We start from the raw sequence: 24,432 nt of genomic DNA, 5'->3' as shown, positions 1-24,432 counted from the left end.
GAGTGATTCCTGTAGTGAGTGTGTTTTTGTGTATTTAATGTTAAATCTCAACACAGGTCTTAAAGATCAGCATTAGAAGCAACTCTGCTCCGACCTTGCAATTGTTAAATCATTGAGTAAGAAAAAAAGATCATCAATAGTTTCAGTGTAAATTCAGTAAAATAAAAAGAGAGCTCAGAACAGATTTATTCACACAGGACAATATAATAAAGGCATCAGAAACAACAGAACAGAACAAAATCCAGTCAGCGCCTTCAAAAAGTGGTTTTCAACTACGAGAATCAAGTACAAATTTAAGTGAGGGACACACAATCTAAAAATAATGACAAGAATAACAACAAATATAAAAGATATAATCATATATAATATGAAAGACATATTATATTTAAATGAATTAAAGTGTACATAATTCAGAGGAGGACATACAATACAGTACACAAATAGTTGAACGAAATCCTTTCTTTTTGATAAAACAGTACAGAAATCAAGCATTTTCACAATTCACTTTTTTTTCTTTTTTTCTTTACAAACCAGCACATGTATGTTGTCATTAAGCAAATAAAAACCATCAAATTTAAAGTTTTGTTTTCTTTGGAGGCATAATGAAATATTAAAAAAGGCTTAAGGCATTACGACAGAAGAAAAACAAACAGAGGTTTATGTTTAAAATATCAAAATAATTAACATGAGTGAGTGGATTTTGAATACGGCAATCCACATTTTCATCTTCGGGCAGCTCAATACATACTTGTACTTTCCAAAAAAGACTGGAGTTTCAAACAGTTTGGACCAGGCAGCTTCATTGAGCTGAATATCCTCAGTGATGGCACGGCCTGTGGATGGGGAAGGGAAAGCTTGTTGAAGTAAAACAAAGTCCCAACTTTGTTTACAGAACAGAATCCTGGGAGTTTTGTTGAAGCTATATGTTGAACATAGTTTGGCTCAATCGTGGCAACATCACAGTCAGTGAAGTCAGTTCCTGATTGGTTGATGTTGCATGAGAGCAAACAGGAAAGATCTGAGAGCGTGTTCAATCAGCTTTAACTGAGTGAAGTTCATCGGTCACATTGAAGCTTGTGTTCTGCTGTGGGTACACTGGGGTGATGATGGGCATTAGGTGGCAACGGTCATGTTGATTAAACTGGAAATGTAGAAAAAAAAACATTTGCAGCTTACCTGTGCTTTGGAGCATATTTGATAATTACTTGACTAACATGAGTTTACATTTGTGGCCTAAAATCCTAATAAAACTCCTGCTGAGACCTTACCCTAGGATCTCAAAGTGGAGGTCCTCCACTACTTTCAGACATATTGGGATTGGCTACACCCTGACACAAAACACAACATTTTCAGACCATCTGAAAAAAGCATTAACATGCAGCTACATTTTCATTTTCAAGATAACATCCCAGCACTGATTGTAACATTGCATGTTGGTGCATTCATACGTAGTCTGAACATAGAGGGTTTTGAATGGAAACAAGGCATTAACTAGAGTGATCAAGCAAGGTGACTGTGACCGCGGTGGATCTCGCCGTCAGGTGACTCTTTGTAAACCCAAATCAATGTTTGATTCACTCTGCAGGGACACCAGAAATGGGACAACTCTCCACATGGAGCAGACCTTGAAAAATTCACCAGGATGGACACTGTGGCTTTTGGGTACTCCTGGCACCTGGCCCATGAAGTGCCACCCAAGAAATAAAATAAAAGGACGAGAAAAATGATTCAGATCTGCAGTTCACAATGTTGCCAAATGTTAACAATGGCCTGCTCGAATTTCCTGTAGCCCACTGCCAACTGAGTTTTTAATTAAGCGTTATAATGCGTCTATGTAATATAGCTTCATTTTATATAATACTACCTCTTTGGTATTTTCACATTAAGGCAGACAGTGTAAATGTGTAAATGTCTCTTGAGTGACGGTCAAGCTTAACTTGTGTGTGTTGCACTCATGTTTGTCTCACAGCTTGATGGCTCTCAAAGCCAGCCTGAAGGTGTCTGGGTGCCTGCCTGAGGATCTCCTCTGTTACTCTGTAGCCTACAAAAAACACAGCAAGAAACAGATGAATAGAGAAAGTAAGCAGTAAAAAGGGTTGACCACAAATACACAACATGGCACACTGTCATACAACATCACAGAAACCTTCCTGACGAGTAGAGCTGACAGGACGCTGCAGGATATCTGAGCAGTTGTGCTTACCATTGAGACTCCTGGAACAGCATTTGTCAATAATCAATGTGTGCATTCACATCTACTGTATTGGAGCTTATTTATGAATGTATGAGCTGCACTACTACAAGTCCAAAGAAGACACAAGGTTTTAGTATGTCAGGAATGAGGACATACTGTTCAGCCAATTGTTCAATCAACTGAGAGAATATGTAAATAAATCCCAGAAACAAAATACAAACCAAATAAACAAAACAAAGGAAGAAAAAAAACCCTTACAAAAGTCCAATATCCAAACACATTGACTCACAGCTTTAAGCTTTGAAATTGTTAAAATTGGCCTTGAAAAGGTTCTTTTGTTCTTATGTCAAGAGATGACATTTTTATTTTCTTAAGATAACTGAGCCTTTATGAGATAATTAAGCCTCTATACTGCAGAAGCCAAGTGTGCCTTCAATACTACTTATCATTTACTTTATGATTAATGCAGCAGTTCAGCTAAAGAAACACAACAATCACATTAAATGACGTACCTCCATCAAAAACCCACAAACCCTTAATGGGGCCCTCACCGACTGTGGCCACATGAATAAAATCTACATGACAGAGCAACAGCCCCGCTGACATTTCACAAAACAAACCAGGACATTTAACATGACTTCTCAAAATACAATCTGCCAAAATACACAAATCCCGAAACAGAAAAGATGTAATGTTTCAACAACCAGAAAAGGAAGGCGCCAACTACAATGTTTTCCTCACTCCTGTTTATTCAGATGTATGATGTATCTATGAGAAAGTGGAGAATATGAGAGTGAATCATAGTGTTTTCTTTGGTGGGTTTGAAATTAAGGCATGCACTAGGTTTTGGTTTTGCATCTGTGCATGAGAAGATTCACAGATATCAGAATATGCTCCAGATTCAGGTTCATGGCTGGAGGCAGTGACCCTTGCACTTACAAAAACCATCATCTGCCAACACAGTTCATCGCTGCATCCACAAATGCAAGCTAAAGTCTACAATGCACAGCTGATGTGCAGCACTGGCTGGCTCAGCAGAGAGCAGATTCACAGCCCTGCTGCCAGCAGGAGTCTTCTCAGAGCACAGACACCGTAGGTCTGCCACAGTAGGTGTCTGAAGTGTGTGGAAGAGGTTATTGCTCTAATGCAGTTTGGGATCTCGTTCCAGATTTTAGTGTATGTGTGAAAAAAATGATCTGTGACCATGGTTGTTTCTGTCAGCCGGTGCCGGAATAAGTGCGTGTGAAATTGATGATGATGCCTTGTTATGATGTGTCTGGGAAGTAGAGTAGAAATGTTATATTTCCTGCTTTGGATCTGAAAGTAAAATTTAATGGCTAGATTATTTGTGTAGCTCTGAAAAGACAGATGTGATGCAATGCTGCAGTGAGCCAAGCCGGATCTTAAAATTGCAAAGTTTTGCTATTGGTTCAGTGGTTTCCTTTGTGTTGAGGAACCAAACTGGGAGACAGCATTTGTAGATTACTGTAATGGTTTTGTGTTTGATTTGCAGTGACTGCTAATGCATTTACTTCCCATGTGAATATGAACACATGAATCTGCTCATTACACTTTCTTCTGTGATGTTGCCAGCACATGCAGCCTACACAATGTTGAGAGAGTTTGCATGAAAAATATTCACTGCTTCCCCTCCTTGGACTGAAAGGGTGAATGAAGAGGCAGCATGCCTTAATTCTAAAATGTACAACAAATTTTTGAAGTTTAACCATTAATCAAATGATGTCATTTTTAAAATACAAATATGTAGTGGACTTAAGCGCCACCTGCTGGTTAGTTTAAGAAAAACTGTCCTTGTCTGTGTTTTATCATGTTTCATCATATTCTATAAGATCATCATGTCTCTCGCATCGTACTTCAGAAGTACTTGAGAAAATGAACTGTTACATTTCTCCACCATCATACAACCATCATATTTTTTTTTTTTACAGTAATGAGCAATAAAAATATAGTGTGATGTACATTATGTATGAGGAATAATTTGAAGACCTTATTCAGACATGGTCATAAATATAAATAATACATTAGTATCATAATATTAATGCAGTGCTTCATAATAATGACAATTATTCAGTCTTTTTAGGGGTAAACAAATGTCTTTGAAGGGCAAAATCTTTGCACTGAAAAGTTTGAAGGAAAGAAAGGTTAGTGTGGACCGTTGTGAACATCTGATTCCATCTTCCATGTGCATCACTCCATTCAACATGGAATAAAATGCTGCTCAGCTGCAGAAACAGCGTGGAAGATACATTTGTATCACAATCATGTCACACAGAAGCACATTAAAAGCATTTCCAAGTGCAATGACAGGATTCAACATATCTCCTCCTCCAGTATCATCATGCTACATCTACCTAGTACATACTACATACATCATATATACACATCATAGCTTCAAGCTGTGATGCTCCATGTGAGTTCATCACTGTGCGAAGAAGATGAGGGAAAAATTAACATGGCTGGAATAACCCACTAAAGGCATTAGACGACAAAAATGATGCCTTCCTGTTCCTTTCCACTGCCCCTCTTTGGCCCCCAGCTGCGTACAATACCAACCAGTGCTCTTGTGATGGAAAACTACACAGGCCCACATGTGATGTGTAACACTGTATCAACATTTTTCAGGAATAAACATGTAAGCTTAATATCAAAATGAAACTGAATCCGTGAGATAATACATGATCTGCAAAAGCCTCATAGTTTCTCGAAATGTATATTAAATAGCGGTGCAGCTTCCTCAAAAAATTGTCAGTATTTTGTTTGAATTTGAGTTTCTGCTCCAGGGAACCTGGGGTCTTCAGGGTCTGGGGTCCTGCAGAGCAGCCTGCTTTGCCTGGATGGCAGTTCCCATTAAAGCCACCGACCAGTCGCTGATTTTACAGTTTCTTTATATGCTGCTGTCTGGAACACATTTAATTAAACATGTGACTAATCACGGACGCTAATCAGGGCTGTGTTAACAAATGAACAAGCAAATAAATAACAAATACATTAAATATGGTTCAGACACTGTGTCTCTCTTATGATCAAATGGCCAACAAATCAAGCTTTGTTCTTTCTCTAGACCTCAGTGCAGTAATACAGCCTACAAATACCCCCAGTAACAGTCATCAAGTGCATTTTAATACAGACAAATTATGATGCACAAATGTTCAATAGTACTAATACTGGGAAATACACCACTGTGTCTCGCCAAGGCTCACATAAAAACCGCTTCAGCATGTGTACCTCTGGCAAAATGCATAATTTTTATTCCTAAATGATGAGAAAGACGGATTGTAAGGGCATGTTTGTCTGACATACATTGTCTGGTAATGTAAACTCATATTGAGGCTCCATTTTCTTTGGTTAACACACTCTGGCTCTCTTTCCTCACTGAGCATGCAAAGTGGTTCACAATATCCTCAAAATGAAGACCCTGACAAATTCATGTCAAAGACCAGACAGGCAGACAGCCACCTGTGACATGGTAGTTACATACTGACCACAGAACAGCCTACTGTGCATGTCAGAGTATGATTTTACTTGTTTCACAGTTTGTGTGTGTAAAGTCACACACACACACACACACACACACACACACACACACACACACACACACACACACACACACACACACACACACACACACACACACACACACACACACACACACACAGTCTTTTCCAGTCACCTCACCCAGCACATCTTCACCACCTGCAGTGTGGAAAAGAGCAAAGTCTGGAAATAAAGCCCTGGCACGACCATTACGCTTCACATCCTCATTAGGAGTCCTACTGGTGATGCAGGCCAAGTTCACAGCAAAGTCTCCATCTGAAGGAAGTCTTTCATATTTCTGTGCTAATTACTTGGAGTTCAAAAGTTGACTCATGAAGAGTTTTTGTCTGTTTAGATCCGACATGGCTCTGGAGCAGCTGTTTAACGACACTGAGCAGAAATTCACTTCAATTTTATGTGTGTAGCACCAGATCACATGGATGAATGAGCGAGAAATATCTTGCTTGTTGCAGCAACAGTGCCTCTGTTACTGGCAGAGTTCATACTCATTGTATTACAGCGACCCCTGCTGGCCATTATCTTTGTATGTGTTTTACACTTTCTCACCTTAACATTTTTCTGTAGTTTTCTTTTAACATCCAGGTTTTGGAACAATGTCTCACAGCTATATGTTGGGCTTTTGACAATATTATCATACTCTGCAATTATTAAAGAGGAACTTTGAAATAATCTACACCATATATTTTTCCACAGTTACATTTTCTGGTTTAACACTTTTCTCAGTTCCCTTGAAAACCTGAACACCACACCTCTCAGATGTTCAGCTGTTTTTGTTTTGTACATCGTCAGTTCTGTGCAAGCATAAAATGACCTCTGATCCATGAGAGGGATTCTGTGTACTGAGCATCCAAGTTCAGGATGATTCAACTACGCAATTAATTCAACCTATGAGGGGAATGACTCCTCTGAATGTGCCAGCCTGATGGCCCGACTCTTGATTTTCCCAAGAACATTCAAAAAGAAAAACAAAAATACCTCAATCTGTCACTTTAAGAATACATTTTACATTCAAAGGGTTCAAAGAAGTAGGACAAATGACTATGTGTACATGGTACAGCACGCTTTCCTCACGTGTTTCCTGAATTGACTTTTATCATCCGTCTGGAGGACGACAGCTGCCTGTTAACAAATACATTTACGAGTTCCACCTCTTCTAATAAGATACATGTTGATGTAATGTTCCGTCATCTTACAGAGGTGGTCCAATACACTGATGTGTATAAAAGAATTGTCTTAGAATACTGAAAGAATTCTGATCCAAAATATTTGATGAACAAACAAAAAAATCTGCTGCGCACAGTTGCAAATTAAAGCATTTATTTAATTTCACAGCATTTTTATGAATCAATGTTTACAAAGATGAAAATATAAGAATTAATAAAAAAATGTTAATTTCTTTTTGCACTTTTACTGTATTAAGGTCGAGTTTGTCTCTTAAAGTGACTGCCAACATTTTCAAAACATTCTGAAAGCTTTATAAAGATAGTGTAAGAAACTTAGCACGTTTTGATTTTACTGCTCAACAGTAATCTTGATTGTGTATCTATTGCATCAGTGAGATATGAGAGTAAAAATAATAACTTCAGCTTTACTTAAGAATACTGTTTATTGTTTACCTGCAGTAATTAAACACATCACAGTGTGCAGCTCAGACTATACTGCGAGACACCGTTCAGAATTTCTCACTGCTGATGATGGGGCTGAAGGGTTTTGCAGAATCAGCCATGAACGCCTCAATCTCCTCCACGGTGCGAGGGACGCAGGTCAGCAGCTCTATACCGTCGGCCGTCACTGCGATGTCATCTTCAATGCGAACCTGCATACAGCAGTGACATGGCAGTCAGTCAAACACGGTGAAATCAAAGCAGGAAACATTCCGACTATATTGATGCAAAAGTGGAGATGCACATCAGAATTCATGTGTTGTGAGCTGAACAAGTCACTGATGATTCTGTATTCACGAGGCAGAAGATAGTGACAAATCGAAATGACCCGAAGGGAAAATGTTAAGTGTGAATGTACAACAGGAATGCACAATTTCACAGTACTGATTATCATTCTGATCGTATCATTTAACTCGTCAATATAATGGCTGAGATCAGAGACAGTAAGTCCAACAGGCTGAGATATAAAAACATGATTATTTACACAATAATGATTTAGATGTCCTCGTCAAATGTCTGTTGCACCCTGCAGAGCTACAGTACGAGGCTCACTGGAGCTACTGCAGCAACACATTTCAGCCATTCAAGATTTCATGAATTTCACTGAATAAGATTCATTATCACCATGATTCCGACAGACAATTCAACAACTTTTACACAAATTAGTCAAAGCACATCTGTGACCATTCCTGATACCTTTCAGATCAGAAAACAGTCTGCTTCCATCATGACTGGGGATTTATCAAATGTCCTGATGTGTCATGTCTAAGCCTCAACTTTTATACTGTAATATATTGCAGTCTTTGCATTACTTGAGATTTTCATGCTTCACATCACATTAGTGACAGCTTTTAGAGTCACAGTTGTACATTTAGACTACTTCAAAACATGAAAGAGCAGCAATGTCATCATTCTGTGGATATATCAAGTCAGCGTTGCCCTGCGAGCTCTCTGCAGAGATCATTTCAATATTCATTTCTATTGCCCCTCTGGTGAATCCAGCAAACACAGGCACATAAAACTTTGCAGGCAGACTGACCCCTCCAAAGCCGCGGAAGCGAGCCAGCACTTGGTTATTGATGAAGCAGCTCTGGGCAGGGTTGGCCAGGGCCTGGTCCAGCAGGTGGTTGATGAAGTAAATGCCGGGCTCCACAGTGAGGACCATCCTCTCCTGCACCAGGCGGCCCATCCGAAGACTCCTCAGTCCAGGCTCGTCAATACGCTCCACCCCCTGGACAACGGTACAATTTGTTCACACTACAGCTCCTCAGTTACAGGAAACCAACTGTGGCAACATTTTCTGATAATGGTGTTGAGCTAATATTTATTTTTATTTTTACATATATATAAGTTCTGAAATTTCTCCACTGTGGGACTAATAAAGGTATATCTTATCTTAGGTATATCTTATACAATAAAGTATCTGCAGCCCAGACTAAATGATCTCATTTTATACAATTTTCAAGTATTTCAAGTGCCACGTTTATTGTGAATCAGTTCTTCTGGCAGTGAATAATAAAGAACTCCCTTTGATTGTGTTTGAGCTCAGGCTTTATGTCCAGTGCTCAAAACTCTTCAACTCAGATAGAAAGGAAAATAATTCTGCCTCAGACTAACTGGAGATGTCCGTTCATTAAGCCATCCCCTGTACATCTGACTGTCTGACTGAAACGAGGCAGCAGTACTGTTTGTCATGTGCCTGCAGACTAAGTGAGCTCTTATTCACATTCAGCGAGGCCAACTTCACAGTGCATCTCCAGACTGACACCTTCTGCTGGTGAACACTGGGCAGGCTCACTGGAGCTTCGGTGGGTTAACCATGCTCTGTGTTAGGTTATCAGAAGTGCATAACTGAACAAAATCCTCCAGCACACTGAAAGCATCTGTGCTCAGAGCTCAGACAACAGTTCAGCTTCCCCTCTCTGCTGCCCTCATCCTGAACTTGTTCCTGCAGCTTGGCCTCTGTTTGTTCCGCTTTCGCATCTGCACTGAGGCTCTCCATTATTGATGACACATCAATATTGGAGGGACAGGAATGTGTTTTCTTCTTCTACTGTCTGGAGTGTTTGACTGTTACAACCCTAACTACTGGCTGCTTGTGATGTGGGCAATCTCAGAATGGAAGTCATCAGTTTACCTCAGGGTATCCTCCTACATCGTGCACGTCGATGCCCAGCAGGTGTCCCAGGCCGTGGGGCATGAAGACGGAGCCCAGGTGCACCTTCATCATGTCCTCCACGGTGCCATTCAGGATGCCCATCTTCACCAGCTCCTCCACGTGAACCCGGTCAGCCAGGCGGTGCATGTCAGTCCACTTCACACCTTCAACACAAACAGCAACCCAACAGATGCTGTGTATTCACTTTTTGTCGGCTGGTAAAGTGAGCTCTACAGTTAAACTGACTAAAAGATGATCACCTGGTTTGATGGCAGCCATGACAGTTCTGGAGGACTTGAGCACGGCCTCATAGATGGCCCTCTGGTCTGCAGTGAACTTGCCGTTGGCTGGGAAGGAGCAGGTGATGTCTGAGGAGTAGCAGTAGTACTCTCCGCCCATGTCAAACAGACTGTAGGGGACAGAACATCACAGTCGAATTCTGTTCCACTGTGGTGGTTCTGTGTCCCAAGTTTTTTGAAGTCCAAGTTAAAAGCTACTGAAGGCTTCTCACCACATGTCTCCATCTGTAATTGTCTTGTCATTTGGAGCCCCAGCGTGGCCGTAGTGCAGGATGGAGGAGTTAGAGCCCCTGTGATTAAACAATAACACAATGCGTGAATTGAAAGGACACACAAATAAACTGAGAAGAAATACTATTCTTCAAGGTGACAAATGTGTTGATGCAAATGTGTTGATGCAAAGATAGCATGAAAACAAATGTCAATGAATGATTTTGTATCAATCTTTACACATTTGATCAAATTACTTTTACCTTTTTACTACCCCAGACAAGCCCTTAATATGAAGCGGAAAACAGGCTGCATCCACTGACCACTAATCCCCGGGAAGTATTCATTACACATGGCCTTTAGTACAAAAGGCCAAAGCATGATTAACAAAAACGTCTTGAAATGTCTTCATCCATCATGATGCTGTTTGCAGACAGTGACCCTGCAACAAAGAGGAACTATGGTGCTGCTCTGTTTTAGCAGGTGTGGTTTTGTTTGACTAATAAGACAACTGGGACACTGCAGGACGACAGAGTCCAACTTTCTCTGCTGCTTTGTCTTCACAGGTGCCACAGAGGCTTAAAGGACGTTCTGCATTACAGTGTTTCTAATGCTTTTGTTTGTTCAGCAATGCTCTGTCTAACATGTGAAGGCAGCATGCTATGGTGTGTGGTGTAAAGAGCTGAAACGGTAACTTCTGTAACCTCAACATTTTATTCCATTATTGACAACATCCTCAATGTACCCAGCGTGTAATTCAGTTATAGTAATTATGGTGAGTAGTGAGTAAAACTGTAATTATGCTTCTCCAATCTGCACATAGGTGAACCAACACAGGCGTCAATTATATACATTTGCTAGGGTTTTTCTTTTCTACTTTTACATAGGATTTGTTTTTGTTCCATTTCGAATGCGTCTCCCAAAAAGCGATGAATCAGCCAACCAGCTTGCTCAGCCAACCAGCGTTGAGATTTGGAAGGTGTGTGTGTGTCTGCTCCTCTGTGAGCCTCTACAACCTATGACATTTACATGACGCTTGGAGAAGCATAACTTCAGTGTCAGTCAGAAACGAGACACTCGTTGACAAAGCCTTACGTTCCACAGATACAGGTGTACGAGGTGTGGCGCATTCCTCCTTTATTGTAGCAGTAGTGCTGGAACAAGCTGCACAAGAAAAAAGAAAAAAGAAACCAAGCCATTCAGCGCAGCGCAGATCACAGAAAACAGTAAGACCTGAAGGACTCTCACTGTCCTCTTCCTCACTCCATGCTTTTTAATAATTCATTCTTTAATCTCTCACTCAAACCCTCCTCTTGTAACGATCTACCTGTCTCGTATTTCAAAGACATTTCCTTTGGTTTTTATATACCTGAGCATTAGGGGTGGGAAAAACATTCGATTCCTCGATACATCGTGATTCTCTCTAGAATGATTATGTCTCGATGCAGATAAGTTAACAATCAGAATTTCCATCCATCCATTTTCTATGCCGCTTATCCCTTTCGGGGTCGTAGGGGGCCGGAGCCTATCTCGGCTGTCAACGGGCAAGAGGCGGGGTAAACCCTGGACCGGTCGCCAGCCAATCGCAGGGCACAATCAGAATTTTCAAAGTGAAATTATTTCGCCTGCGGCAACATTCAGTTTGCCCGCTGCAGAGCGTGACAGAAAACTCTGTGTCTCTCCTCTGGCCGGCTGATTCTCTGCTGTACACGCATGCACACTAAACATGCATGTGCAAGTTGTTCATATACAGATGTTTGAGCGGTGACAAAGTAGCTGCAACAGCTAGCACCAAGCGTGTAAGACTGGCATCAAAATACAAAGTACCATCTCTGCGTGCGTTACTTCACTGACACAGCCATACGGACCCTATACAGTGAAACTAAAACATAAGCTTTGGACACTTTGATGAAAGTGGGTAGGGTAGCTCTCACATGCGACGCAGGAACATCAACTGCCACGGTGCCCTACGGTACCGTAACTGCGCATTTAATCAAGGATGATTGGCAGCTAGTGTCACTTGAGCTCCAAACAAGAGCAATGTAAGAGAGTCGCACGGGTGCAAATGTGGCTGACTCGCAGAAGAGGGTAGCAGATGAATGGCAGTTCAATGACAAGGATCTAGTTTTAGTCACTGACAATGCTCCTAATATGGTCGTTGCTGCCCATCTTGGAGGATCTGTGCATGTGAGATGTTACGGCCGCACCTTAAATCTGGCTTGTCAGCGAGCGTTGTGTTGTGCAGCATTACGTTTTGTTTGTTTTTTTCTCTCAGGGATATGCTGCTTATTACTCATAACGGGAGGATTTTGTATTACAGTACGAGGAGTCTTATTCTTATCTTTGACTAAGAGCAGCTTTTTCTTTAATGACACATAGAAGAAAAATTTATCTGTTTATTCTTTTTATGATCAGTGACCAAAAGTAGCTGTGTTTTTGTATGAGAGCTGATACATAGCTCCCTAATCTGTTGAAATGCAAGCTGCATTGATTACTGTATTGAAAGCTTTTTTATTTGTATATAGGCTACAGTAAACTGTTTTTTCTCTCTCTCAGGGATATGTTCATTGCCTGTAACAGGATTTTGTGTTCATAGAAAGTCATATCTATTTGTGACAAAGAAAAACCTTTTCTTAAATAAAACATTAGAGAGGGTAATTTATCTGTTGATTTTCTTTAATGATCATCCGAAAAGTAGGAAGTAATTAGCAAATTCTGAGTAGCAAACTCAGATTAAAAAAAATAAAAAATAAAAAAAAAACATGCATGGAAATGTACACAAAAAAATGTTGCATTAAGATGAATCGGGATGCATCAATAATCGATTTAGAATCGAATCGTTGACCTCTGATTCGGAATCAAATCGAATCGTGAGTTGCCGACAGATTCCCACCCCTACTGAACATACTCAGTGCCACGTCTACCAACCTCATTATGGAGCTGTGGAACATTTGACATAAACTACCAACAAACCCACAACGAGCAAGAACCTCAGAGTACCTCCTCACTGTACCTATGATAGAATTATACAGTCAGTGGAGCGTCCAGGTGTACTGAGGTGTACATTTCCTTTTGTTCCGACTACAGTGACCCTATCAGCGAAATGTCTATCCAAATGAAAGGGATGGGACCAGCGTTGGTCTCCATATGCCTTAAAGGTTATCATCATGAGACTATATGAAAGCAAAGGCAAATAAAATAAGGACTGCTTCAATGCCCCTGTATAGTGTAGCTATAACCAGAGAACCATCTTCTTCTCTTCTTAGTATAGATAGGGCAGACAGACGTTGTATTCCTGCATCTTATCACTGAACACGTACATCTCTGGCCTGAAAAAAGAGGATCCTTTGACAAAAGGTGGGACTTACCTCTCCATTTCATATTCTTGCTGCCCGGGTTTCACATGCTTCATGACCTACAGAGAAGAAGCGGGATTATATGTGATTAGCAAACTTCACTGACTCTTCTGAAAATGATCTCAACGTTGACCCGATGCACAAAGCACCGACCCTCATAATCATTTTCTGCGTGTACCTGATGGCGTAGCAGCTCATGATTGTTGACTCTCTGTGCATGCTTTTCATGAATGTTTCTCCTTTGTTTATGTGATGCTTTGGGGCATCCTTGCTTTTAACATAACATAACACGATGAAATGAGGACTATTCCCTTTAGGACAGTGTGGAGGATTTACGCAAAGTAGGCGTTAAGAGTTCAGTCAGTGAGAGCGCCCACAAGCACTTGCTGATTTGGGAGAAGGTTACACCTGAAAACCAAAAAAAGGAGGCTCTGGGGACACATGGGTAAAAACATACCTCAGTAACTAAGTCTAATGATCACACGCCAAACAGTAGGGGAACCATGGGAGGAAAACAACCGTGAGTGCTCACGGTAAGAGATTTCAGAGGACAGAAAACATCCCCTGAAGAGGTTATTCAAGGTGATAAAGCCAGATCCTGTGCACAAGTAAAATATTGCTTTAATGTTACAGCTTATTGGTCAAAGGCTATCTCTGTTAACTGCTGGCCTCAAAGCTACTGGATGAAGTTAAAATCGATAGCATTTAAACAGTTTATAGCCTTAGAGGATCCTGGCATCTTGAATCCTTTGGGCAGGTTTTAAACTCAATAAGTGGCTCAACACTGAGATATTTTGGGTGTTTAGTGTCATGCTCTCCACTTTTCTTTCTACAATCTTCTTTTAGTGTTTGAAATATAACAGTATATATAAAGTATCACAGTCTGAGTGCCCTTGCAGGTGCTCCGTGTAGCCAAGAAGGATCTTACCATTTTATGGGCTTCACTCGAGATCCTGTTGGTGTAGCGCAGGACCTCCAGCTCCATATCGGTCTTAACCAGACGGCTGCAGACAGACAGAAACAAGAAGTGAGAGACCAGCTCTCTCATTCTGATCATTACGCTGACAGTTTATCAATGCACGCCATGATGAATGAACAGCCAAACAGTATGGAGAATTCACACAACTCTGAGCCAAAGGAAGACAGTATTTGTATTGTGATGGATGAACAGAAACATTTTGTAAATCCTTCTTCTCCCAGGAACACAGGATATTAATGAGACCTGTTGTTTCTTGAAATTCCAGAGTGGATTTTTCCCATCATTGACTGTTGAAAATGTTTCAAAGCAAAGCAAAATGTCATGCGGTCTTTGTTTTAAACTTAAGCTTTAAGAGCATATTAAAATCTGCCTGGTGATTGATTTGTGATAGGAAAGCAGTAGCTGCCCTTGAGGTGGCTAAATACTGCAGAGCATCAATGATTTCTACAATAACAGAAACAACTAAATAACAAAAGAAGACGGTAACCAATAGTAACACAAATGAAAGTGGAAAAAAAAAAAAAAAAGCTCATTAAAAGAGAGCCATGTAAGCTCCGCAGAGTGGAGGGAGACGGGGGGGTTCAGTCACATCTTTCTCCCCAGTAGGTGTGCCTGAAAAGCATTCCTCCTCATTTTAGAAAATGTCAATTCATCTGGAGGGAGAGAAGTCTAATGCCAAGGACAACCAAGCGAGCACGAAGTCCATTACCTCCGTGCAGACTGGTTTCTGATTCTCAGACGGAAAAAAACAAGGCAAAGAAAACCTCCTGTTTCTGATTGTAGACACACAATTACCTGACGGGGCGGCTGTCATTGACGAGGTTTGTGAGCTAAAAGCAGCAGAATGAATGAAAACACTAATGAGGTAATTAAGGGAGAGGCGACAGTCTTTGTTGGCTTTCTGAATAATAATATCCAACATATTTTAATTACTTACCATTCCACAATGACTGGGTGTAAAAGAGTGTTGTTCACTTGGAAGCTGCAAAAAAAAAACAAAAAACAAAAAAATGACGACATTGTAAATATAAATAAATCTTTGGCTGAGGTTCAATGAAGATCATCTCTTCCCTGACATCCTGCCTGTTTACCTCTATGAGTGAATGTCTGCCATTTCCTGCTGTTCTGTTTTTCCCATCACATCCGCTTTCTAACACTGTCAAAATCCCCACATTCACACTCTGACGTCACCATACTCGACCTCTGCCAGTGATCCTCAAGCCAATCAGCCCCTGGTTGCTATTCTTTAAATCTTTCATACCTACTTTTGCTGAAAATCACCACCACAACCTCCAGGATATCCAGGGAGACTCAAATGAGAGTTTCCATTAACCACCTGCAGGCTTTACTCCACCACTATCAGCGTGTAGACTCCGGGTGGACACTATCTTTATCTTCATATGAGCCTAGGTTTAATGAAGATGCTTATCATTGATGAAATCTAATCACCCCAAACTTTCTCGGTTGCTAACCTCAATAAATACTGTTACACGCCTTCAACTGAACTCTCCTTATTGAAATGCAATTTGATGCAATGGATTAGCTTTGAAATAACTACATGACACTTCTTAGCAGTTAGGGTCAGAATAGATCAAATGTTGTATGTGGTTAAAACGAAACAAAAACTAGGTAAGGACAATGCTAACAACGCCATCAATTAATAACTAACAAGCAGAAACAAGATTATTTGCTTCATGAAATTATATTCAGAATTAGGTTAATCAGCAACAATCAGTATGCATGAGATTCTGCTGTATCCTTGGTTATAATAGAAAAAAACAAAAATAAAAACAACAATAACCTCCCGAAACAAGCTAGAATTATGTTAATGCAAAGTGATGCCAATTAAACATACCGACTAATTCCTTCAAAGGAGGCTTCGCGGCAGACGCTTCCACTATCTGTATTCTGTCCTCGCTGCCATGGAAAAAACAAACACGAGAAACAGGAAATGACATCACAACCTTGTGCGTTCAAATGTCAATACAATAAATGAAATTGGTCTATATCCAGAGAGATAATCTACTCTATAATGACAGAGGGACACTTTTGGACAGCTGTAGAATTAGTAAAAAGGAGTTTGCATTTATTCTCACATTACACTTTTTAGCAATCAATCAATCAATCAATATGAAACACAAACAAAATAAAAAAAAAAAACCTTGATTGTTATTTTGGATAGGATGAGACAGCTGGCAGCTGACACCAGGACTACCATCCTTAAAGCTGGCCCAATACAACCCACACCACACCTGAAGAACTGGTCCTGTGATCAGTCACCTGGTTTTCAATAAAACCGTAGCTAGCTAGCTAAAACTAGCTAGAACCAGGTAGGAATGAGTGTCGCACTGTCCTAACTACACTCTACAACACAGAGAAGCTGTCAGCATACCAGTGTTAGGAGAGTTGCTGGTCTCAGGTTGGACAGGACATCAACAATCTGCAAGGAGACAGACAGGAAGTAATTAGAAGACTGAGACACACAGCAGAGCAGCAGAGACAATAAGCCAGCTTTCTTTGGCCCTCCGTCTGCAGAATAAAGGTCACTCTGGCAGACGCTGTTGCAGCTATGTGGCCTTTCTGGTCCTCAGCAGCACGCTGAATGACAAACCTCAAGCGACTTTATTACTCCTCTGCCAACAGCCTAAATGTCAGATAACAGATCCCTGACTCAGTGCTCACAGACTATGTGCTGATATTTAAGCACTGTTATTATTATTAATAACGCTGAAATGGACTTCATAAAAACATCCACTGCACCGTCTCTGCACAACTTCAATCTAAATCGAAATTGCAGTGTCATTTTGGGACGCTGGAATAATTACTATCATGCTGAAAAGTCTGAAATGCTGTTGTGGGGATATCTCTTCAATGATTAGCTGCAACAATATCTTCAACCTATAAAAAAGACGCTGCCTCAACTCACAAATGTCCCCAAGTGCTTCATAACAACTGCTTTCTGCATGAAGCTCGGCTCCCTCGGAAGATTAGTGGTACCCGTGAATGTGGATTATGATATGGAGTCATTGTATTTCAACAATTGGCTGCATGTTGCCACTACGGAGCTTCACTACCCTCTACTTTATTCTGCCATCTTGTAATGTTACTGAGAGGGAAAAACAATTCATGTGTCCGCCCCGTAATTCTAAGCACCTCCAACCCTTCCACTAAGATTCATGGAACTGGTAGTTTTTCTGTAGTACAGCTGATAGACAAGCAAACGAACCAACAAAGTGAACTGAAAACATAAGTTCCTCTGCAGAGTCCGAGGGGGGTTGAGTAAAGGACAACTGGATAACCATGGCGGAGGTAATAAGATTTTTTCATGTGTGCAGTGGTTGTAAACCACTGGAGTAAAACACACTTGTCAGCCAAGTAAAGCCAAATAGAAGAAGCTTGTAGAGCAATGAGGATTTTTCTGAAATCAAACAAAACCTGGAAGCTCAGTGGTAACAAAAACCAATGTTTATCCTCCTGGGGGGGGTTTAAATTAAAGGGCTTACTTGAAGCTGTACAATAAAGGTTTCAGAAAACAACTGTGACTTGATGCACATACTTGAAATTTTCTTCAAGTATTAGCACAGAACTAAAAACATGGACATCAAGAGAACACCAGCCAGATAGTTAAAAAGGATGAAAAACAAATTATTCATGTTTTTCTTCATAAAGTTCTGCAATCAACAATTTAACTGTTTGCATGGTAAGCAGAGCATTGCTGCTAAAAGTGTGTGTGCAACAACACCTTCCTTGTCTGAGTGTTTGAAAAATAGAAAACTGCTCAAATATTCATGACCTGGCTCTGATAAAAAGCCATATTGTTCTCTTTCAGGTGCTTCTGTCGGCAGCACTGCCAGCTGAATGCTGAACACCAGCAACTGAGTTCTCTGTCTGATTTAATGGCGGTATTAGTAAGACAAGTGCAGCAGCAATTATTATATGATTTCATGTTTTCTAATATTATACTGCAGTGTTGCTTCATGGAAGAAGTGCCTGTCGAAAAGCAATCATTTCACTCTTAACCTGCGACTAATTAGGAAATCTAACACTTCAGGCAGGTGCAAAGATGGAAAAACACTCAGCAGGTCATTGACAGATGAGTGTAAATGGAGAAACGAACGTAAAACTGGATATGATCGTTTCAAATGCAAGCTTCTAGTGATTTGCTGGCCAGTGAAACCTGTTCTATTATAGTCAGACTATATTATTTTGATTTGTCAACATGCACATCTTCAAAATAGCTCTGGAGCCGCCAACACTCCGGTGCATCTCCTCTGGGAATCTGCTGTCGGCACTGATACGCCGTCTTCCCAAACTCTCAAAATAAGCAATTAGAGACATTCTGAGCAGGAACGTATATTTAGACCAGGCTGTTAAAGTGAAAAGAAAGGAGCTGTGTGTTACACATTTTAAATAAAATCCTGAATAAAAGTCTCCAGAGAACGTTGGTGGTTGATCTCTGTTAGAGGTATATACACATGAATGAATCATCAGCACGAGGCTCCACATGCTTTGCGTGAGCCCAACTACTCCACAGTTTCTCAGACAATAGCAACTGACTACATGGACTGCTCCCAGAGCTTTTATATCCTCTAACACAAACATCTGCATGTGCCCAACACATCCAATTACATGCAAGCTAAAAGCTAAACCTGAAAATGCTCCATGTATGTTGATTGTTTAGCAGAAAAAGGGTGTATAACTGAATTTCACATGACATATTTAGCCGAGCAGATGTACATGATGCAGGTCTATGCTGTACTACAATGTATGAAACACTTTCTACTGCAACAGGTCAAAGTACAAACCCAAACCGGATATTGGTGCGACCATCTGGTACGACAGATCAGTTTGCCAGGAGGGTCAAATAAAAGAATGATGACTTTCACCTTTAAAACAGTCTATGGAGGCACTAATGTCCTTTGCTAACTTCATAGCTCAGTGACTGAACATCAAGGTTCAGTTACTGCACAGAAAAAAGGTCTCACACACACGCACACACACACACACACACACACACACACACACACACACACACACACACACACACACACACACACACACACACACACACACACACACACACATACTGTAAAGACCAGCACCAGCACAGGAACACTTACATCACAGGTGTATTGCACCTCGTCAACAGCATACTTCTCCTTGAAGTGCTCTCTAGGAAAGATCCTGTCCACATGCAAAACACACAGCGGTTAAAGACAAGTGCAGTCAAACAAACAAAAAGACAACACATACACTCAACAGGCATTAAGAGGACAATCTCTAACTGGTCCTATTCATCTGCACGTTCAGACCATTTTAAAGCCGTCTTATCAAAGCTGTATTTTTAACCATTTCCAAGAGGAGTGATAATTTCCAAAACAAGCGATAAATAAAAAATGAATCAATATAATTTGTTTGACTTACTTTCTTTTCTTACACACGAGCAGATTGGAAATATCACCGCAGGATGGTATCAGTACAGTGAAATAGGTCTGAGGTGGTTTTTAGTGATGACAAAACCATTAAGCCTTAAATGGTTCTTGGTGATATTTACAACAACTAAACTAACAACAGACGCTCATATAAAAGCATGCTGGGTATAAAGGAGCTAACTGTGCAGCACATGACTTTGTCAACCTTTTCTTCAAGTTACAGCTCACAGCTATGGAGTGGCTGGTGAGGACTGCAGGCCATGTACACAGCTCTTTGAAGATTAGTGACTCACTCTCCCATCCAAGTAGCATAGCTTTCAGGCAGTTTGGGAACAAAAAGGATGGATTTCCCAGAGTCCACATCAATGGCCCCGTAACAGTCGGGTTCGGTTACTCCAAAAGCCCAGTGAAAGAAAGACTCCTGCAGAATGGAAAGAATCAGCCAGAGCATTAGAGAGGGACATTATGATAGCTCGTCAATTTCTGGTCAGATTACTACATGAGGCCAGCTGCATCAAGAGAGGTGAATACAGAGTACAAAAGCAAAATAAAACTTTGAATGTGCCCACTGATTTTTGTAAGAAGTCACACCCTTAGGTGGGAGTGCTGGAAAAAGTGAGATCGCAGACAGAAGTGATTTCTCTGCAGGGGGGCTAGCCTACATATTCTTGACAGAATGTAGAGATTAACAGTTCCAGAGAAATTAAGAACTGGATTTTAGTTCAGGAGAACTCCAGATGAGGTTTTTGTGGCACCTGATCAGAAAACCCTGTGGGCGACTTAGTGATCGAGCACAAGCAACTGAGAGGAGACTGACACAGGACATGTTGAAGGGGCTCACTGCTGGCCTGGGGATCATGGATTGATGGATACATAAATGCAAAACCTTGGCCTCACCTCAGCCTCAGTTTTGCAACAATCCCAGAGTCAACTTAAGACTACCTACCTGCCTGAAAAGGAGGTCTGTGTCCGTGCAGTACCTCTGCTTCTGCTCTCCTCCCTGCAGCACCACCACTGACTGCGGCACCACTCCATCTTTGGCTTTTAGCCCAGTGCACAGTCGCCGACGGTTCTCTGCAAACAGGGCAGCGGACACCCTCAGGGTGTCATTACCCAGCCAGTAGATGGGTCTGAGAGGACAGGGAGAAAGAAGATAGGGTGGCGAAGTGGTTGGAGTGACTAACTCTCAACTGAAGGACTCCGGGTCTACATTAGGACTGCCGTGTCAGAAGGCACACAAACCGAAAAGAAAATTATTGTATCCACACTGTCCTGACAAACATCAGCGCGTGCACACACACACTAAAAGGAGGGACCCATTATGTTTTTAGCTCTATCTGGAGGTAATCCCTGGGGATTTGGTTGAGCCTGAAGTGGTGGGTGAACCACAGGCCAGCCTGCCTTCAGAAAGACTTAAGACGTAAATATAGATAGATAGAAACCCTTTAAACTGATAGTTCTTGGTCATAAATCTTGGTCTCTGGCCACGACTTCACTGATAAGATAACAAACACATCTGATTCAGCGTGTACTGTGCCAAAAGTTAATCCATAACCTCATAGTATTTTACAGCTCAAGGATTTCTGAATCATTCACTGCTGGCTGAGTATACAGGTGTAACTGTGTGTATGAGGACAGATCATCCCTAGTGAGGTGGTAAAGCAGACACAATCATGTACTGCAATGCAATCCAAATACCTCGCAGGCAAGCAGCCCAGCAGCAAAAAAAAACACAAAACAAAAACACACAAAAAAACCCCCCAAAACAACAACAACAACAACAACAACTCAGAGAATGTATTATTTTAAGACTGTGTCAGCAAGTTATTGGTTTACTGTTAATTTTTGAGTAAGGAGTTTCTGATGTTGTACTGGATTATATAACGTCACAAGGTACACTTGAGGTTTCTTCCAGTCTCTGCCAGAGATAACCTTATGTCTGCGGATTGCTGACAACTTTATGATTACCACAGCACATTCTTTATCTGATGATGACAAGAACTCTGCCTGGGTTGTATTGTGAGCCCTGTGGTTCCCAACTTGGGGGTCTGGATCAAACATTATTACAGGAATAAGAAAAATACATTCTGTTACAGTATTATTTCTGTGATTTCCCCCAGCTTATGTTTTATCTTGTGAAATATTCGTTGTTTTTTGGTCTTCAGGTCTTTGAAAATACACCAAATAAAAGAGTGGTGAAGGGTCACAAGCAGACATTGCTTCATTTTCAGGATCCCCAAGCCAAATAGGTTGTGAAGTAAGTTACTTCACTGTAAAAAGCAGCTGCAAACATGTTCACTACAGTCTGTAAGAAGTCTAAATATTTCTGAGCAGTGCTTCATGAACGGAGCGGTCAGTGAGCTAGCTCAAGCTTTAAGTTTAAGGAAGTTGAATGAGGAGTTTAATTCCTTCTGATTCATTTGCTTTCAATTGCGCCTGTTGTGAAAAGTGCTGTTAAACATTTTTTAGAGACAGTCACAACATCCCAACAAAACTAAACTTCGAGACATTTTGGAGTCAGCCACGTACGCTGAGAGAGTGGACTAACGGTACATCTGCCTGGCAACAGCTTTAATATCAGACGAGCTCGCGAGCTTAGTGAAATGACACCTTTATGTTATGCTCCTTGTGTGTGGACTAACAGCTAACAGCTACCACAACGATATTAACTCTCTGTCCAAGACTAAATAACGTCACACATTCCAGTCTGTCAAAGCGCTGTCAGAAAACAGAAAAATCAACTCACTGTTGTGCTGCAGCCATATTGACGTGCTGGTCCACACTATCACGTGCGTAATGCAGTCACGTGAGTTATGTGTGGCTCTGGCCCAATCAGCTGACGTGTCATTGTGCTGCATTCACGAGCATGGGAGATACTAACTTAAAAGTGAAAATGGATGTGAAGTCCTGTTTTGACCATCTATCTATCTATCTATCTATCTATCTATCTATCTATCTATCTATCTATCTATCTATCTATCTATCTATCTATCTATCTATCTATCTATCTATCTATCTATCTATCTATCTATCTATCTATCAGCAAATATACACACACATAATTACACATACAACACAGATAAACATGCTCTGCCCTCTGTTTTATAATAATTCAAGCTACATACATTATTTTTTTATTATTATTATTATTATTATTATTTTTCATTGAAAAGAGGAATAGCACAATTAAGACAACTGACCTTGTGGAGTCACACAAGAGATCTGCTTTCAGTTCTTCTTTGGTATGTGCTGAGGAAGTGAAATTATCCATGGTCATGAATATGAATGAGCCCACACAGAGAGAATTAGACCATATTCTATAATTTACAGATCAGACAATGTGTTTACGCTTTCACATGCATACGTGCTGAGAATCTAGTATATAATAATAAGTTATTCAGATTTTTTTCACTGGTGCTTAGTCAGTGAGTTTTTCAAAGAAGACGGCTTTGTTTACTGACCTGTGTACCAGATGCCATTGTTTACAAGTCATAACTGGAGTAATAGGTCATGTTCAATCTATCAAGTGCTGAGGGGTTAGGAAACACCACTAAACATATAAGATAGTTTACTCTCTGTCTTTTGGTTCGATTCTGCAGTGGTGCTTTTACAGTAAAAGCAGTAGGGGGAGATGCAACTCTCCTCTCTCTTTGACAATGCAGGGAAATTTGGTAATTAATTAATTATTATGAGTAACTGCAGATACATGATGCAGGTAACTCTGAACAATATGTCACAAAAGACAGCATCCAGGCATAGATGATGAACTGTCAAGAGGGCTGGCAGACTGACAATGAAGCATGAGCAGCTTTCACTATGATGACAGGTAGATGTATATGGTAACAAGATATTTTGACACCTATCTGTTTTTCTGCAAAAATAATTTTTTTCGTTTGATTACAAATTCCAAACTGGCTAGATGGAAGCTGTCTGTAATGTTCATTTTAATCTTATAGTAGGTGGATGGGGAATTCTGGACTGAAAGATAGCGAGAAGTAGTCAATAAAAGTATGAAGTTTTTGGAAATGCCATTTATCCACGTCTAAACTCTTTCAAAGTGTACGCTCATCATGTAGACTTACTATTTTGTGAAAAAATGAACACTGAAGATTTATTGAGATTTCCAGATATTATTAATAAAGCTCCTCACCTTTCCACCACCCTTTCTGCTAGTGTGGTCTCAGTTAAATGAGGCCATTCCTCTCAGTAAGTTGTGCCCAATTTGAGCAAGAGGCAGTTTTACTCATTATATTCATATGAATACATTACCGATTTTGAAAGGACCAAAGTACAATCCAATTACAGTCATCCTTGTTTTTCTTGCAAAATACAATGAACTTACAGGACAGACAGATTAGTTCCTATACAAATCAATGGCTTGATTCAAACTCCTTCCAAACACGGCTCAAGAATATATCCTAATGTTCCACACTCATAATTTTGTTGTTCTCGCCTCAGTGGCCTGTGTTTCTGCTGGAAGTACAAAGGAAGACTCTGGGATGCCAGGCGTCAAGCCACCACTGTCACTGTAGACTGAGTGCCAATTGCCCTGCATCCTGAATTT

General features: G+C 40.6%; 1 protein-coding gene across 1 annotated transcript; it reads right to left on the bottom strand.

Annotated features, from left to right (window-relative positions):
- Window positions 1–7,066: 7,066 nt before the first annotated feature.
- On the bottom strand, window positions 7,067–22,681 carry pepd (peptidase D). The gene is made up of 15 exons (XM_070960648.1): window positions 22,615–22,681; window positions 20,815–20,998; window positions 20,162–20,289; window positions 19,557–19,620; window positions 16,829–16,876; window positions 16,292–16,353; window positions 15,374–15,418; window positions 14,386–14,461; window positions 13,470–13,516; window positions 11,197–11,265; window positions 10,104–10,181; window positions 9,853–10,001; window positions 9,572–9,756; window positions 8,474–8,665; window positions 7,067–7,586 (listed from the first exon to the last, which is right to left on the bottom strand). The coding sequence occupies exons 1-15, from the start codon at window positions 22,629–22,631 to the stop codon at window positions 7,443–7,445; spliced, it is 1,488 nt and encodes a 495-aa protein (XP_070816749.1). The 5' UTR covers window positions 22,632–22,681; the 3' UTR covers window positions 7,067–7,442.
- Window positions 22,682–24,432: the final 1,751 nt, after the last annotated feature.

Source organism: Chaetodon trifascialis, chromosome 1 (genome assembly GCF_039877785.1).
Source record: "Chaetodon trifascialis isolate fChaTrf1 chromosome 1, fChaTrf1.hap1, whole genome shotgun sequence".
Taxonomy (NCBI): Eukaryota; Metazoa; Chordata; class Actinopteri; order Chaetodontiformes; family Chaetodontidae; genus Chaetodon; species Chaetodon trifascialis.
This window is presented reverse-complemented; position numbering and strand designations above follow the sequence as displayed.